Raw genomic sequence first — 14,279 nt, forward strand, 5'->3', positions numbered from 1 at the left:
CTGAAAATTTTGCAGTGGTCTCTTAATTTTTGCCAGAGTAGTATATTCTAGAAAGATGTGCAGCGCGGTCATATTGGGCAACCCCTTAATTGTGGGCAACCCATATTGTGAATTACTAATTTTTATTTTCTGTAGTCTATACAAATTCGGGTGGTACAGTCCTTCTTTGGGACAAGAACCAAATTGAGGCCGAGGCATCTCCTCCATCTGTCCCTCAAAATTTGCTTTCACCTGTGCTCATATATGGTATGCAGATTGCCTCACATGGGGAGGAGTACTAATGTCTACATGGTGATTTGCTAAATGAGTCCTCCCAGGCTTCCCTGTGAAGACTTCTATGAATCTCTTTGGCTGACCCCAGGGACTCCATACACTGGGTCCTAGCCACCATATCCCGAAACAGGTAACCTTCCCCCTTCTAAGGCATACTGCAGATAGGTAAGACACAGGTCTCCCTGTTATGATGAGCTTTCAGCATATTGATATGACAATTTTTTTGACGTTTTGTAAGTCCACCCAGGGTGACACCATAGTTAACTTCATTTAAACACTTAGATATACTGTACGGTCCCTCCTATGCAGCCCTTAACTTGTCCTGCAACATAGGAACTAACACCCAAACCTTCTGCCCCATTTCATAGACTCTCAGTCTGGCATTACGGCCAAACCAAACCTTCTGGTTGATTTGATCCTCGGTCACATTCTCATGTGCCAGGTTGCTCAATTTTGCCTTTGCTCCCGGAGTTTCAGTACATATTCTACCACAAAGAATCCTGGAGTTTCGGGGTCATGCTTCTAACAGCCCTTAATTAGATCAGGAGGCCTATTGAGTTTTCTCCCATAAACGTGTTCAAAGGGGGAGAATCCCATTGATGCCTTTGGTGCCACTCGGTATGCAAACAAAATATGAGGAAGGTAACAGTCCCAGTCTTTCCCTTCAGTCTCCACCAGCATCTTGAGCATTTGCTTTATGGTTCCAATGAAATGCTCACATAACCAGTTGGTCTGAGGATGATAAGTACTGGCTACAAGATGCTGCACTTGTATTTTCTTGTATACTTTCCATCAGATTGGACGTGAATTGGGTCCCCTGATCAAGTAATATCTTACTAGGGAACCCAACATGAGAAAATATAGTCTGTATTGCATCGACAATTTTATCGGCATGCATGGGAGACACGCCACAGTTTCTGCATAGTGCGTAGCACAGTCAACTGGTATAATAGAGCATTTGCCTGGGTTGCTAGGTATTGTAAGTTGCCCTATGATATCCACAGTCACTCTTTGGAAAGGCTCATCAATTATTGGTAGTGGTATAGATGAGCGGATAGAGAACAAACAGATGCTTCTCACTGTCCAAATCATCTGTTGTGTCATGGGGAGGATCTCTTTATGCAGCTTTCTCTGGTTCAAGTATATTATTTCCTTGTCAGACTCAGCAGAGGTTTGATCTGGAAGACATTTCAGAAGGACTTTCTGGAAATTCGGACTATCAGTCTGCACGTCACTGCCAAGTAGGAATGCCAAACCCTGGCCAGATGTGGAATCTCCTGAGTCTAGGTTTGAGTCTGAACAGCAGCCTGACTTGAGTCATAGCTGATACATAAGTATGGTCCTGCACATCTCCTCTATGCAGACACATTGTATTATCCATTTGGACATCCATTCTACATTCTCCCTCCACATCGGTACATTTCCGAGCATTACACAGCCTCTCGGGTGGGTCAATGGTTTCCACCGTTTCTGTGGCATTCACTTACAAGGAAGGGATATAGTGGCATCCTGCCCAGGTCAGTGCCTAGCAACACATTGGTAGGGATAGTGTGCGATACATCCACTTCCCTCAATCCTTGTCTTGCTCCCCAGTCCAGATACACACAGGCCATGGGCACGGCAGGGTTGACCTCCCTCAACTCCGGTTACTGACATTGTTCTTCTTGAAATTATATCCGCAGGGGTTACCATTTCTAGACGCACCAGGGTTACTTCTGCTCAGGTATCTCTGAGGCCATCGGTAACATTATTGCCCACAGTGACAGATTGACAGTTCTCATTATTCCTCACTTCAGTGCCAGCCAAAAATAAGACAGAAGGCGTAACCCCAGGCGTCTTGGTGGTCATACTGGGGCCTATCTTCCCATCAGGGCAAGCAGAACTAACATGTCCCACTTAGTTACATGTAAAGCAACAATGTGTATCAACAAAAGAATGTCTGATCCAAGGTGAACCGGAGACAGTAGATGTAGAATGCTCTGGGGATTGGCTGGCGGAGGAGAGAAGTCCTCAACTGGCTTACCTCCCTTCTAGCTGAAACCCAATGTTTTCTGAGCTTCTAGCATCCTTTTGGCCCCTTATAAGTCAGCAATCTTTGCAGCTTGATCAGCAGCTTTGGCTTTCAATCACACAAAAATTGTTATATATCCATGGGACATATGTGAAGGAATTAATCCTTGATCATAAGATCCTCTAGTTCCTCAAAGCTGGTAACAGAAAGTCCTCAGATCCGTTGAAATAATGTGGTCTTCAAGGTGCTCACAACATCCGCATAGCTGTCAGTCGATCCCTGTTGAAGAGTCTGGAACTTTCTTCGATATACCTCTGAGGTCAGGTTGTATTTCCTGACCAAGGCCTTTTTTTGTAGCTTGATAGTCCCTACCTAGCTCTGGTGAAAGTTCCAAGACTTTGCCTTTCAGCCCTGGAGTTAAATACTGTGCTCACTGATCACGGGGCAGATGGTATCGCCTGCAGGTTTTTTTCAAACCCCCGGAGAAAACTAGTAAAGTCTCTATCTTTCTCCATGACAGGGAAGTTTTCCAAGCGTGGTCTCCTTGGATTTAGGTCCTGATGGTGGGGTAGCTGAAAACTTTTACCCCTTGGTAGTTGGGCCATCTTAAGATGGAAATCTTTCTCGGCTTGGTGTTCTGCAGCCTGTTGGTACTCTAGAATAAACTGCAGGCGCATACAGGCATCAGATTCTCCCAGCTGTTGTAAGGCCATTTTCAAAGAAAAGTCCATGCTCGCCTCAGAACTGGTATTATTGGTACCCCCAGAAGTTATTTCTGGGACAAGGTCCATTGCTTGACTCTTCTGAGTTGGGCTTTCTCTTTGTCCAGGTGCCACAGTACTCTGCTTGGAGTTCTGCTCCATCAAGGCACCATTTTGTAGATTCTTGGATTTGCCTGCTGTCTCTATGCCTCTCTGCTTACAAATCCTTACTCTGCTTCTAGTATACAACTGCCATAGACAGCCTATTGCCAAATAAGATAGAAAAGAAAAACATGGGAGGGGAAAACTGTTTGCAAGTATGTCTAAGTGAGCACTGAGTTGAAACTTGTAGAACTGGTGCACTTCTCTCAAGGATACCAGTCCTTTCATACAGGGAATAATTGCCTAAACTGTGTACTAATGCTTTAATAGAATTGAACTCTATAACACTGCTTGCCACCAAGTTATCACATACACACTTCTCAGCACGTGACGCAGGGTGCGCCTGCAAGGGTTAATTTATCTCCTCTCACTCAATCCAGTACTCAAACTCTGTTTTAGGCTATAAAGTGAGCACGCCCCGAGACAATCCACACAACCCCGTTACTTAACACGCTGCTACCACTCATCAAACACATGGGATGATGAGTTCCTGAAATATGTTGCTGTCACACAATCAAAAGGTAACCCACTTTCTGGAAAGCTATGGAATCTTTAGTGCATTCAAGGATCAAACTTAAAGATTTTATGCTTTAATATATGTAAATTGTCTCTTCAGAGAGGAAGAGAACTAAAACTCTAGTGCCACCTATTGGAAGTAGCAATCCTAACAGTCAATGTCGACCCTTTAACGAGCCTTGTCACATGACTTAGGATAATAGCCAAACCAGAATCTCAATTTGCAGACACTGTTTCAGGGTACTGCCCCTCGTCAGTGCAAAGTGGAGATCTGGTTTGGCTGAGTGAGAGGCGTCCGACCGATATCCAAGAAGTATCTTTTTTTTCCTTGCGGAAATTGACATGCTAAGCATGCATCACGGCAGGGCCGGCTCCAGGTTTTTGAGGGCCCCGGGCGAAAGAGTCTCAGTGGGCCCCCCCTTTAACACATACCCCGATTCATGATCGCATATAAACACAGCCATGTAGTATATAACACTGCCCATGTAGTATATAGCAGCCCACGTAGCATATAGCAGCCCATGTAGTATATAGCACAGCCCACGTAGTATATAGCAGCGCAGCCCACGTAGTATATAGCAGCCCACGTAGTATATAGCAGCGCAGCCCACGTAGTATATAGCAGCGGAGCCCACGTAGTATATAGCAGCGCAGCACACGTAGTATATAGCAGCGCAGCCCACGTAGTATATAGCAGCGCAGCCCACGTAGTATATAGCAGCGCCACTCACTCAGGCACTGGTAGGACTAGGAGCTCCTCCTGAATCTGCCTCATAACTTCAGCAGCATGGCAGCCAGCCAGGGGCGGAGATCAGAGCAGAGAACGTGCTCTCTCCGCCCACAAACAATGTCACACTGGCTGCCTTCTCTTAACCCCTATGTGTGCCTGCCTGGCTGCACTGACTGAGTGAGAAGATGCTTGTGTCAGAGCTGGCACATAGGGGTTAAGAGAATGCAGCCAGGCCCAGCAGTGACTTTGTGGGTGGAGAGAGCATGTTATCTTCTGCTCTGCTCTCCCAGCTGTATCTATGACAGCGTGAGTGGGCCCCCCTCTCTCCCCAGGGCCCCGGCATTTGCCCAGGTGCGCCGGGTGCTGACGCCGGCCCTGCATCACGGCATGCTTTGATTTTCCAATAATACCAATCACTCTTGATCATAGAATATTTTGGAGGGGAGAACTTGTGATGGTGGCATCCTATTACAGTATCACACTAAAATTCATTAAACTCTTTAGAATGTCACAATAGAACTGAATTAAAAGCCTGAATTCAAAGATTAGGAGGTGCGTCCTAATACTTTTTCCCATATAAATGTTAATAAATATATATATTTGCACACATAAAGCCCACCATGAGTACATTGAAGCAATAATGGTGCACGCCTTTAACCCCAAATTATATTATTCTTTTATTTTTAATCTTATTGCATATTATTGCATTGTTCAGGGCTGATTCATCTGGCAATTTAAAAAAAAAAATAAATATACAGTATAAGGTAAATTGCAAGTAAGCATAAATTGACATTGTCAGTGGACCCCATTGACAGCCCAGCTTTTCTGAGAACATTTGCAATGTCTAATTTTTCCGGACATAAATCGGTGTGTATATGAATTTCCTACAAAAATAAAAATAAAGTGTTTTTATTGTTGAGGTTTATTATACAGCTTTAATATGCTAAGAAACTCAAACAAGATGTCTGTTTTTTTTCATATTCAATTTACAAATTAAATTTTGGACAGGGAAACGTATGTATCTAATTTAATGTACATTACGGGATGCAATGTTTCTCCAGCAGCTTTGAAACTTGGCAAGAAAACGTTCTAAGAAGTTAAGTGCAGTTAAAGACAAAGGCAGAGTAAAAAAAAAATCAATATGATTTTCCAGCCAAGACGTAAAAAAAAGTAAAGAATAAAAAACAAAAAGATGCCTGCTCCACAGGACAGGCGGAAGTTTATAAAAATATTTCCAGACAAGGGATAGCAGATCGTTGTGAAAGAGTCCGTAGAAAATCGTCCCGCAGGGTTTCTGCACCAAGGTAACATAGAAAAACTCCAAAAAAAAAAGTTCTTAACAGTACTGAAATGGTACAGTCTCCAACGCGCTGCATCGTCATAAGTGTTATAAAATGCTCCCACCTCTAATAAAATGCCAAGTTAATAAAGCAATAGTACAAAATAATTCTTATAATAATAAACAGCTTAAAATATCATCATCGCTTTGTCTATTTACCAACAAATTTATGCAAAATCAGACTATATATACTTGGGTGGTTTCTTCCATTAGAGAAAATGTGTCCATTTGGTCTGTAGAGTTGATGCACAGTAAGTGAGACATCGCATTCCACTTCCGCATAATGCTGCTTCCATATCAAACCATTGCGCCGGGTTCCACCTTCATCTCAAGTGACGTACACAGCTTCATCCTTACACAGTGCAGAGTATATGGGCTGACAACGTGGCTGTGCTCCGGGTTCTACTCCAGTTCGCTGTCGTCCCTCTCGGCGTTTATTGCTGTGCAGTAGTTGGGTTTATCTGATGGTCGGTAGCCCGGCAGACACACGCACCGGTACGAGCCCTCCGTGTTAATGCATTTGGCATTTTTGCAGAGAGACATCCTGCTGTTTAGCTCATTGCACTCATTGACATCTATAAGGGACAACCAAAAAAGAGAAAGACAGTGTAAAGTGCCATTATATCATAGATTTTATTAAATAGTTTATAAAAGAATCAAGCAAAAAAATATCCAAGGTAACTGCTAAAAAGCAGGGACAGCCACTACTATTGTGTACACCAATTTGTTCCAAAGCATTGCCTGCATGTAAAGAGTTAATACCAATCCAAGTCACAAGCACATCAACTACATAGTGTAGGGGCATAACGCCCTGTCAGAATCAATGGTGTAATATGATAGTAATGAGCAGCACTTACATGGAATATATCCTTGTGTGTGGCGCCCCCGCCGCCCCAACGCACGTTTCGCTTCTTCGTTAGACACGTACATCCGTATGTGATGTACGTGTCTAACATTGCAAAGTATAGCAAAAGCTTTGTCATTTCTCTAGATTTAGCCATACCGGAAAAGCATTGATGGACACACTGATCCAAACCATTGATGACACCAGTATTGATTTTTCCGGTAGCGGTTTTGTACGCACGTGTGAAAGAGGCCTTAAAGGGATATTCCCATGAGGTATATAGTAAGCACACAGTAGATGTGGGTCTCATCAATGGGATTTGAATTTAGGGACCTGACTTGCCTTATTGTCAGTGGATAGGTGGTCGGGATTCCCATTAAAATGATAGCAGCACATGTCAGGGCTCTGTTATTGTGATAGATGCAGGTCCCACTAGCAAAGCCCATATGTCCAATACATACGGGCAAATCCTGAGGATATACAGCACCATACATGTACAAGATTCTTGCTTTGATTATCATTTAAACAATTTATATATATATATCTAGTATTTTATATGCTCAATATAAGTTCACATTAGTTATAACCTTTTTCTTAGGTTTCATAAATCTTGTTCATTGGTATTATCTTATAGTAAACTATTTCAAAGCTTCAAACTGCCACATAAGCAGAAATAATTTACTTGTTTTTGCTAAACAAGTAATTTCTTTATTCAACCAGGTCTCCTTTAGATGCAGAGACACTGATTCCTGTGCTGGCTCCCTTATTGGGCAGCTTGCTATAGTTTTAATAAAATCACTGTTTTATCTGCTGAAGATCCACCAGCTCTCAGAATGCTGAGCTCTGAATAACCCCGCCCCCACCACTGATTGGCTCCTTTCTGTGTACACTGTGCATAAGCAGAAAGCTGCCAATCAGTGGTGGGGGCGGGGTTATACAGAGCTCATGCATATAGAGGACTACATGGCAGCAGATTTACTAGTCATCCAGTGATAATCTGCTGCTGATAAAACTGCTATTTTATAAAAACTACAGCAGGCAGCCCAGTAAATGACACATCACTGTTCTCTGTCACTATATTATGTTGCTCCCAGACTAGGGACAAAAACCTGGTGATAAATCCCTTTAAAAGTATATGTGTATATATAGATATATATATATATATATAAAATTAAGTTATGTATAGTCCAATAACCTGCATTTACTGAAGTCATTGAGCTCGTTTTCTGGTGTACTTACCACCAATAATAATATTTTTTCGGGCACGTTTATTATAGTTTTACATATAAATAATGAACGCATGACTCTTGTTTTTTTCAGATAGAGTCAAAACGTGTGTCAAATGTATTATTGGTGTGTGTGAGTTTTTGGTGCAAAGATCTAAAGTAAGCCAAATAGGAGGTGCCATAAGTAAGAATATGTCTCTTAACTTATAGCAAGATGAGCTAAATCCGTCCGACAGCATATGTCACTGCACATCCACAACTTTCTGCCCTAAGTTAAAACTATTTATTAACATGTAAATATTTTTTCATGAATCAGAAAAACCTTCAAACTTGATTTCTTAAAAACATTGTTAATAGTTTTCATTAAATCATGTAATGTATTGTACATGGCTGTAAAGGGGTACAGCGTCATTTTTGGCTGGGTGGGTGATTTTATACAGAGGTTTTTCATCACAAATTCATAAGTAAAATGGTGCCATATTTCACCACATGCTGTATGGCAATAGTATTACAGTGCAAAGCAGCCAAGGGAGAATATGGCGCCTATCAAGGACCCACAGAGACTTAATTTTTGTACGGACTCTTATAGTGGTGTAACTTTAAGCTCTCGGGCACCAATGCAAAATTTCCAAAAGGACCCCCAACTATTACAGGTCCGTCATACAATTAATCTTCTCTTATGAGTCAAAAGGACCTACGTGCAGCATAACACAGATACACAGATCCCGATTCCAGCGATGTGTCACTTACTGGGCTGCTTGTTGTAGTTTTAGCAAAATTACTGTTTTATCTGCAGGAGATTATCACTAAAGGACGACTAAATCTTCTGCTATGTAATCCTCCATATTCATGAGCTCCGTATAACACCGCCTTCCACCAATACAGCTTTCTGCCTATGCACAGTGTGCATAGAAAGGCGTGAATCAGTGATGCGGGTGGGGTTATACTGGGCTCAGTATTTAGAGCACTGCTAGATCTGCCGAAGAGAAAACAGGAATTTTATAAAAACTGCGGCAAGCAGCTCAATACTTGATGCGTCACAGGAATCAGGATCTCTACATCATGCTGCTCTCGACCGGTTGACAGATTCCCTTTAATAGGGGGAATAAAATACAAGGATGCAGTTAGTACTAGGAGGATATCTATCATATGGGATGAAAAACAGGATTATGTATCAGCTTGGCAAAAATAGATGTTATTCTTACCAACACAAGTCATCTTCATAATGTCCAGGTGGTAGCCATCGAAGCAGTCACAAGTGTATCCTTCCTGCACCCGCACGCATCTACCATTTTCACATCCATTGAGGATGCCACACTCTTCAGCCTGCAGCTCCTCGTACTTGTCATTGTCTTCACCTACAAGGGCAGACAACAATTACAATTCAAGAGGATGACATCGAGTGTTCGAGACGTTTAGCCACCGGTCATCTTCTCCTTATATAGACAGAGGACACAGCAGGCCACCATGACCCAAGATGTCATATAAGTATAGATATAGATGCTCCTGGTTTTCCTATTACAGGATGTCCTCGTTTATCAATGTTTACTATTTTATTCAGGATTTATTCATGGATTTAAAAAAACGATAACCGTGAATACCAGTTGTTACAGAGGAATGGTATTGTCACCCAGTTCTCCACAAACCATGGCCCCGACAATGGCATACACAGCTAAACAATGTTAGTGCCCTCCCTATAGGTGCCGGCCGTCCAGACATAGTTACAAAAAAGACCTAGGTCCATCAAATTCAACCTTTCTAACATTCCAGGACAGTCCGTAAATGTACGGCACTTTTTTTTTTGCCCCGTCCGAGAAAATAAATTGAAAGACTCCATGATTTTTGTGAAGCTGAAGAAACTTATACGATAAATTTTCCTGTAATTATCATACGCAAATTGCCTCTTCAGAGAAAAAGAGGACTTGAACTCTATAGCGCCACCTGTTGGAAGCAGCGATCCTACAAGTCACAGTCAACCCTTTAACGAGTCGTGCAACATGACTTAGGATAAAAGTCAAATCAGTATCTCAATTCGTAATTCCTGTAATTATCATGATTTTTACAGTTTACAATGAATGCAGCTGACATCTTTACATCGGAATTCTGGGCTGTAGATATGGATCATTTATATTCATAATTATTTATTACAGTTTTCGAATGTGTACGTAAAATCTATTGTGTGTACGCGATGCTCACACCGGAAATTCTGAGATGTTTTTAATGTGTTTTTTTTTTAATGACAGATGGGTATAAAAGATAGAAACTGTACAAATGAAAGATTAATACTTAAATTATGTGACTGTCATCTATGGAAGCGGTGGGCAAGTTCTTTTTATGTATTGTATAGGACATTTCAATGCCAGTAGAGGGCAGCAAAACTCCACACAGCACATGGTCATAGCTCTAGTACTGAAGACTATGAGTTTGGGAGTCTTCATGTAGAATTTTTTTATATTCTCCAATTCTAACATAACTTTTTACAACATTAAAAGTAAATGTCAAATTTCAATGAAAAAAACATGGATTGATCATTGCTAACTATCAAAGTTTTGATGATGTTTCTGTACATGGCTTCAGCTCCCCCTGCTCTATAACATGATATATTATCAGATAACTACCACCAAGCTAAGTAATAAAAGTACATGACAAAATATCAAACCTTTATTACAAACAACCAATTATACACAAGAACAAAAACATATTTGAGTATAATGAACACACGCGCTAACTCGCAAAGGGCAAATCACTCCCTAAGCGGCAGGAAACAGGACAGGTAGGTGCCACCACTGTCAAAACAAAAGGACCAATAAATGTAAATATAACTGATTCCGCGCTAAAGCGATGCAGAGAAGATTAGAAAATAGGCTACTTTGTTGATACAAGCACAATCCCCATCAGACCCATGTACTGGGCACTATAGTCCAGGGATATGGTGAGGCTGTGGGGAATAAATAGATGTGCGTACTATATAGCCTTGCAGGACACAAATTGTAAAATACCCCGTGCCGTCAAGGAAGTAAGGGTGGGCACAAAACTGCAATCACAATAGGTGCCACAACGGGCCGAGACTCACCACAGTCACTCTTCTGGTCTCTGTGCCGCCCTGTAGCAGGTGTGACGTCACACGCTGTGCCTCGTGCCAGCAACTTGCTCTCTTGCTCGTATCCAGTGACGCCACCGGCCGGGGCTTTCCCTGGCTCTACGCAGCTTTCCTGTGTGCCGCTGTGCTGCGGTTGATTACTCTCGCCCGCCTGCTCTCCTGCACGCCGGATCTCTCACCGCAGCATTAGGACAGACTCCACTTCGGTACACAACGCTGTCCTTCCACCGTGACAAGTCGGACCTCGTCCCGTTTATCCACGCTGCCTTCCCATCTTAGTGAGTCTCGGCCCGTTGTGGCATCTATTGTGATTGCAGTTTTGTGCCCACCCTTACTTCCTTGACGGCACGGGGTATTTTACAATTTGTGTCCTGCAAGGCTATATAGTACGCACACCTATTTATTCCCCACAGCCTCACCATATCCCTGGACTATAGTGCCCAGTACATGAGTCTGATAGGGATTGTGCTTGTATCAACAGAGTAGCCTATTTTCTAATCTTCTCTGCATCCCTTTAGCGCAGAATCGGTTATATTTACAAAAACATATTTGAAAAAAACATAAACCCACAAAAAGGAACGATTGGGAAGGGAACAAAAGAGTAATCAGCATTATTACATTTCCATATATCAGGAAAGTAGAGGTATATGAGAACATGTAATAATCAGCAATACACAGAGACTTATACACCTTATATGTACAATATTAATATAACATGCACTACCGTTCAAAAGTTTAGGGTCCTTATTTTTGAAAGAAAAGTACAATTTTTCCAATGAAGCTAATATTAAATGATTCAGAAATGCACTCTATACATTGTTAATGTGGTAAATGACTATTCTAGTTGCAAACGTCTGGTTTGTAATGCAATATCTTCATAGGTGTATAGAGGCCCATTTCCAACAGCCATCACTCCAGTGTTCTTATGGTACGTTGTGTTTTCTAACTGTGTAAGAAGGCTATTGGATGGTTAGAATACCCCTGAAAACCCTTGTGCAAGTATGTTAGCACCGCTGAAAACAGTTTGGCTGATTAGAGAACCTATAAACCTGACCTTCCTTTGAGCTAGTTGAGAATCTGGAGCATTACATTTGTTGGTTCCATTAAACTCTCAAAATAGCCAGAAAAAAGAAGTTTCATGTGAAAATCGACAGTCTATTCTTGTTCTTAGAAATGAAGGCTAATCCATGCTAGAAATTGCAAAGAAACTGAAGATTTCCTACAACGGTGTGTACTACTCCCTTCAGAGGAGAGCATAAACAGGCTCTAACCAGATTAGAAAGAGAAGTGGGGGGCCCCGCTGCACAACTGAGCAACAATACAAGTACATTATAGTCTGTAGTTTGAGAAATCGACACCTCATAGGTCCTCAACTGGCAGCTTCATTAAATAGTACACGCAAAACGCCAGTGTCAACGTCTACAGTGAAGAGGCGACTCCGGGATGCTGGCCTTCAGGGCAGAGTGGCAAAGAAAACGCCATATCTGAGACTGGAAGGAAAAGATTGATATGGGCAAAAGAACACAGACATTGGACAGAGGAAGATTGGAAAAAAGTGTTTTGGACAGACGAATCTAACATTTGTGAGATGCAGAACACTTAAAAAGATTCTGGAAGAGTGCCTGACACCATCTGTCAAGCATGGTGGAGGTAATGTGATGGTCTGGGGTTGCTTTGGTGCTGGTAAAGTGGGAGATTTGTACAAAGTAAAAGGGATTTTGAATAAGGAAGGCTATCTCTCCATTTTGCAATGCCATACCATGTGGACAACGCTTGATTGGAGCCAATTTCATCCTACAACAAGACAAATACCCCAAAGCACACCTCCAAATTATGCAAGAACTATTTAGGGAAGAAGCAGGCAGCTGGTATTCTATCTGTAATGGAGTGGCCAGCGCAGTCACCAGATCTCAACCCCATTGAGCTGTGGTGGAAGCTGCTTGACCGCATGGTACGCACAAAGTGCCCATCAAGCCAAACCAATTTGTGGGCGGGGCTTCTGAATGCATGGGGTGAAATTTCTCCAGATTACCTCAGCAAATTAACTGCTAGAATGCCAAAGGTCTGCAATGCTGTAATTGCTGCAAAGGGAGCATTCTTTGATGACAGCAAAGTTTGAAGGAGAAAATTATTATCTCAAATAAAAATCTTTTTTTCGAACCTTGTCAATGTCTGGACTAGATTTTCAATTCATTTGGCAACTCATTTGATTAATAAAAGTATGAGTTTTCATGGAAAACACAAAATTATCTGGGTGACCTAGACTTTTGAACGGTAGTGTATCTCTTAACATATAGAGTGCTAGAGCCATAAATAACCAATTATATTACCAATTAAACTAGTTTTGACCTATACAACCCCCTGTAATAGCACTCATGTCAGTGAATGGATCAAGACCCATACCCACCACATCCCATTGTGAGTCCGACCACGCTGCCCAGTACCTCTATAACATGGTGCCCACAGGAAGGACCACATTTTCATTGTAATACAGTTCAAGTACGAATCGTAATCTATGGATGGGTTGAAATGTCTCCTGATCCGAACTTTACAGACTTATATACAGTGCCTACAAGTAGTATTCAACCCCCTGCAGATTTAGCAGGTTTACACATTTGGAATTAACTTGGCATTGTGACATTTGGACTGTAGATCAGCCTGGAAGTGTGAAATGCACTGTAGCAAAAAAGAATGTTATTTCTTTGTTTATTTTTTTAAAAAATTGTGAAAAGTCTTTTCAGAGGGTCATTTATTATTCAACCCCTCAACCCACCAGAATTCTATTTGGTTCCCCTAAAGTATTAAGAAGTAGTTCAGGCACAAAGAACAATGAGCTCACATGTTTGGATTAATTATCTCTTTTTCTGTTATGCTGTGCTATCAGGCAACACAGTGTGCAGTAATCAGCGCACATACAGTGATATGGCAATAACCCAAAAACAATAGAACAAGCTCTGAGACGTGGAATCTCTGCAGACTGCAATACCTGAACCTATCCTCACACAACTAAAAGCAGCAGTGGATTGCGCCTAACACTACCTATGCAACTCGGCACTGCCTGAGGAGCTGACTAGCCTGAAGATAGAAATACAAGCCTGACTTGCCTCAGAGAAATACCCCAAAGGAACAGGCAGCCCCCCACATATAATGACTGTCAGCAAGATGAAAAGACAAAACGCAGGAATGAAATAGATTCAGCAAAGTGAGGCCCGATATTCTAGACAAAGCGAGGATAGCAAAGAGAACTATGCAGTCTACAAAAAACCCTAAAGCAGAACCACGCAAAGGGGGGCAAAAAGACCCACCGTGCCGAACTAACGGCACGGCGGTGCACCCTTTGCGTCTCAGAGCTTCCAGCAAAAGAGAATAGCACAGCT

The 14,279-nt window shown here is 42.0% G+C and overlaps 1 protein-coding gene across 2 annotated transcripts in view; it reads right to left on the minus strand.

The window, feature by feature from the left end:
- Positions 1–5,045: 5,045 nt before the first annotated feature.
- LTBP1 (latent transforming growth factor beta binding protein 1) overlaps positions 5,046–14,279 on the minus strand; it is a 536,829-nt gene continuing 527,595 nt past the window's right edge. For both annotated transcript variants that reach the window (XM_069769110.1, XM_069769111.1), the window contains 2 exons: positions 9,008–9,160; positions 5,046–6,307 (listed from right to left, as the gene is read on the minus strand). In XM_069769110.1, coding sequence (XP_069625211.1) covers positions 6,135–6,307; positions 9,008–9,160 — 326 coding nt within the window. In that variant the 3' untranslated portion in view covers positions 5,046–6,134. The remainder of the gene's footprint in view (positions 6,308–9,007; positions 9,161–14,279) is intronic.

Source organism: Ranitomeya imitator, chromosome 5 (assembly GCF_032444005.1).
Source record: "Ranitomeya imitator isolate aRanImi1 chromosome 5, aRanImi1.pri, whole genome shotgun sequence".
Taxonomy (NCBI): Eukaryota; Metazoa; Chordata; class Amphibia; order Anura; family Dendrobatidae; genus Ranitomeya; species Ranitomeya imitator.